Here is a 3,352-nt window from a genome sequence, read left to right on the forward strand (position 1 = left end):
ATTGCCTGCAGCATTTAAAAATCACTTTGTTACAGATGTGGATGAGACCCTCTCTTCTTATTCCTCCTCCTCCTCCACCTCCTCCTCCTCCTCCTCCAGCTGAGCGGAGAGCCGTGGGTGAAACCCCCGCACCTCCATGCATCTCCCGGGGCCGCGATGGCAGCGACAGAGACGGTCTGACATCGTAGCTATGTAGCTAAATGCCTCACAGTATCCGTAGTTAATGTTAGCCTGGTGATTCGTGTAGCTGTTTCCCACCAGTAGCTAGCTGTTTTTCTGCCCGGGACAGACGGCCTCTCTCCAGGAGGATGCTGAAGCTGTTCGCCGCGCTGGTGGTTCTCGGGCTGGCCATGGCGTGCATCACCTCCTGGATGCTGGACAGCTACGACACGGCATGGCACCCGAAGCGGAGCATCCAGCACCCGACTGCCGGGGATGGAGAGGAACATACCGGGAGCTCTCCACCATTTCCCGACGGCGAGTTGAGCAATATTTTCTGGTTTATACAGGTGGGATTTATTCTGTGTGTCGCTAACGAGCTTTATTTAGTCTTTGGTCATTTACCATACAATGAATTAAAGCCTCCCAATTCAAACAATATCTGTTCCGTGATGTAAAGTAACTAAGTACGTTTACTCAAGTACTTTACTTAACAATGTTCAGAGACCTGCACTTTACTTGCTACTTTGTACTTCTACTCCGATACAGTTTAGAGGTTAATCATATTTGTACTTCACTACATTTATTTATTATTTACTTTGCAGATTTGGATTAATGGTATGAAATATAATCAACCCTTAAATAAGACCTTAGTTACACCAAGAGTACATTTCCAAAGCTATCATGCAGTACACAAAATCATTAAAAGTAGCACCTTTTATGTGCTTTGATAAACCCCTTAATGCTTCAATAATTTCCAAACCTTTGATATGTATTTTTGAACTGGGCCAATCTGCATACCTTTAGTTTTACTTGAGTAACATTTTGAATACAGGACATTAACTTGTAACTGGTACTTCTACTTTTAGTGAAGTACATGATCTGAGAACTTCTTCAACCTCTGTTGGTCATTTACCATAAATGGAGTTAAATCCCCTTAAAATTCAACTATATCTCCGGGTTTTTAATATTATAGTCTTACTTGTTTAACACCTGGCTTCCTTTGGCTCAGCAGTGTTGTCATTGGAAGCTAGCTGTGGTAGGTCACACTCTGAACCCTCTCTGAATGATTGACAGAAAGAGGTCAGTGACCACAGAAGTGTGTCTTTGTCAGGTTGAAAATGTGCTTCAGCAACACAGTAAGTTGTAGTCAAATGTCACCTTTTGTGTTTTACTTGAGTTAAAAATAGCAATCATACAGGGGTAACAAAATATCCAAGTAACAGTCCTACATTCAATATCTTTAATAACTAAAATGACAATTAGTGTTAGTGGTCCTTAAGGTACATTTTCAATGTGTTCATTATGTAAAGTGGCCCATTTGTGAATTTGTCTGTCAATTAGTAGAAGGGCTACAACAACTAGTCTACATATTTATATAATTGGTAAATCTGCAGCGTATTTTTTTTAAATTAATTGATCAATCCTTATTTTTTCTTTAACATTTCTGAAAATGAAATAGACTTTAAGAATGTCCATCCCTGTTAGTTAAGTCCAAGGTGTTGTCTTTGAATTTCTTGTTTTGTCAGTCACAAACTTTATATATACAGTCTATGGTCACAAAGCAAAAGATTCAGTTTCAGCTTAATATGAAATAACACACAGATTCTCATTATATTGTCATGTTTTTTGTCTGGTTCAAGGTTTCCGACATTCACATAAGCAGATTTCACGACCCAAGACGCGTTCCTGACTTTGAAAAGTTCTGCACTGAAACAATTGAAGTGATCAAGCCTGATCTCGTGCTCGCAACAGGTACAGTAATCACTCCATTTTAAACTATGCTAGTTTGAGACTATAGAGTGCCACAGTGACGCGTCCTAAAACCCGGAAGTAAACTCCTTCCGGTTCCTTAGACAAAAAAGCAATACAATTTCTCCATAGGATTTTTTGGAAAATAGCTCGAAATAAGGTCTGTGGTTGAGACATATTTAAGAGATGGATCACGTTATGTTCAGCCGGATAATCTCCACATGTCTACCCTACTTTTATCATTTTCGAATCATAAATCTAATCGCCAGCAGCAAAATGCTAACGTTATGCTATAATGCTATAAATGAAGTACAGCAGGGTCGCTGCTTCAACGTCACGCCAACTTAAGATCCATATTCAAAACTACAGATTCAAAATTGTACAAGTTGAAGCGTTTGTTTTAACAGTTTGCAGGAGGCAGGTACTTGCTTTCAAGCAGAACAGGTCAAACAAACTTAGCGGGAGTGTTTACGTGTTCGGTGTAAAGACGTAAAACGGCCTCGACAACTTCTGTAGTCCTATTCAGCCACTTGGTAACAACCATCGTTTTTCAGACACGTAAACTCTTCAAGAATCACCAGTGGGGTCACTGCTGATGTATTTAATGTCGTAGAATAAAAAGTGATCCGTCTCTTCAATTTGTGTCAAACACAGACCTTATTTCGAGCTATTTTCCAAAATCCTATGGAGAAATTGCATTACTTTTTGTGGAAGGAACCGGAAGGGGTAAAAATGCTAACTTACTTCCGGGTTTGAGGACGCGTCACTGTGGCACTCTATAAACAGTACAATTAAGAAGACAAAGGGGATGAATATTTGTACTTCTCCTCTTTGCCAATAATTACGAGACAACCGATAGTTTCACATTTCAGTATTTTAATTATAGTGTTATTGAACTTTAGTTTATGAACACCTGAGGATAAAAAGGGCTAAGATGTAGTTATCAAATATGGATGAATTCATATTCTATAGCTCTGACCTAACCAGATCTACCTGGAAACACTACTTAAACACAAATAAAACATACAACGGTTCAGACTTTTTAAATGAACATTTATTATTTCTAGTTTGGTACATCAGAAAATTCAACACCTCTATAGGACACTTCTCCTTGACACTCATCCATTTTTCTCCTTGATAAAGCTTTCCTCCTCTGATTTTAAACCAACAAAAAAGTATTCATAGTACACATATTTGTTATGGCACCTTCCCTTTCCAGCTGATTTTTTATTACCGTAATTTTCGGACTATAAGGCGCACCTGAATATAAGCCGCAGCAGCTAAATGTAATGATGTGTACATATATAAGCCGCACTGGACTATAAGCCGCAGGTGTTTTAATGTTTAATTACCATATGTAAGGGTTCGTGCACAGAGGGGATTGTCGGGAAAGAGATGGCTGTTTGAGGAAGCTCCCATTTATTAACATTTCAACAAAAAA

The 3,352-nt window shown here is 39.1% G+C and overlaps 1 protein-coding gene across 1 annotated transcript in view; it reads left to right on the forward strand.

The window, feature by feature from the left end:
• The first annotated feature begins 67 nt into the window (after positions 1 to 67).
• The window catches only part of LOC104948343 (transmembrane protein 62), a 15,554-nt gene continuing 12,269 nt past the window's right edge, over positions 68 to 3,352 (forward strand). Inside the window, exons 1-2 of the mRNA XM_010774541.1 lie at positions 68 to 509; positions 1,803 to 1,914. Coding sequence (XP_010772843.1) covers positions 309 to 509; positions 1,803 to 1,914 — 313 coding nt within the window. The 5' untranslated portion in view covers positions 68 to 308. The remainder of the gene's footprint in view (positions 510 to 1,802; positions 1,915 to 3,352) is intronic.

Source organism: Notothenia coriiceps, unplaced genomic scaffold, assembly GCF_000735185.1.
Source record: "Notothenia coriiceps isolate Sejong01 unplaced genomic scaffold, NC01 NC01_scaffold00000339, whole genome shotgun sequence".
NCBI classification, from domain to species: Eukaryota; Metazoa; Chordata; class Actinopteri; order Perciformes; family Nototheniidae; genus Notothenia; species Notothenia coriiceps.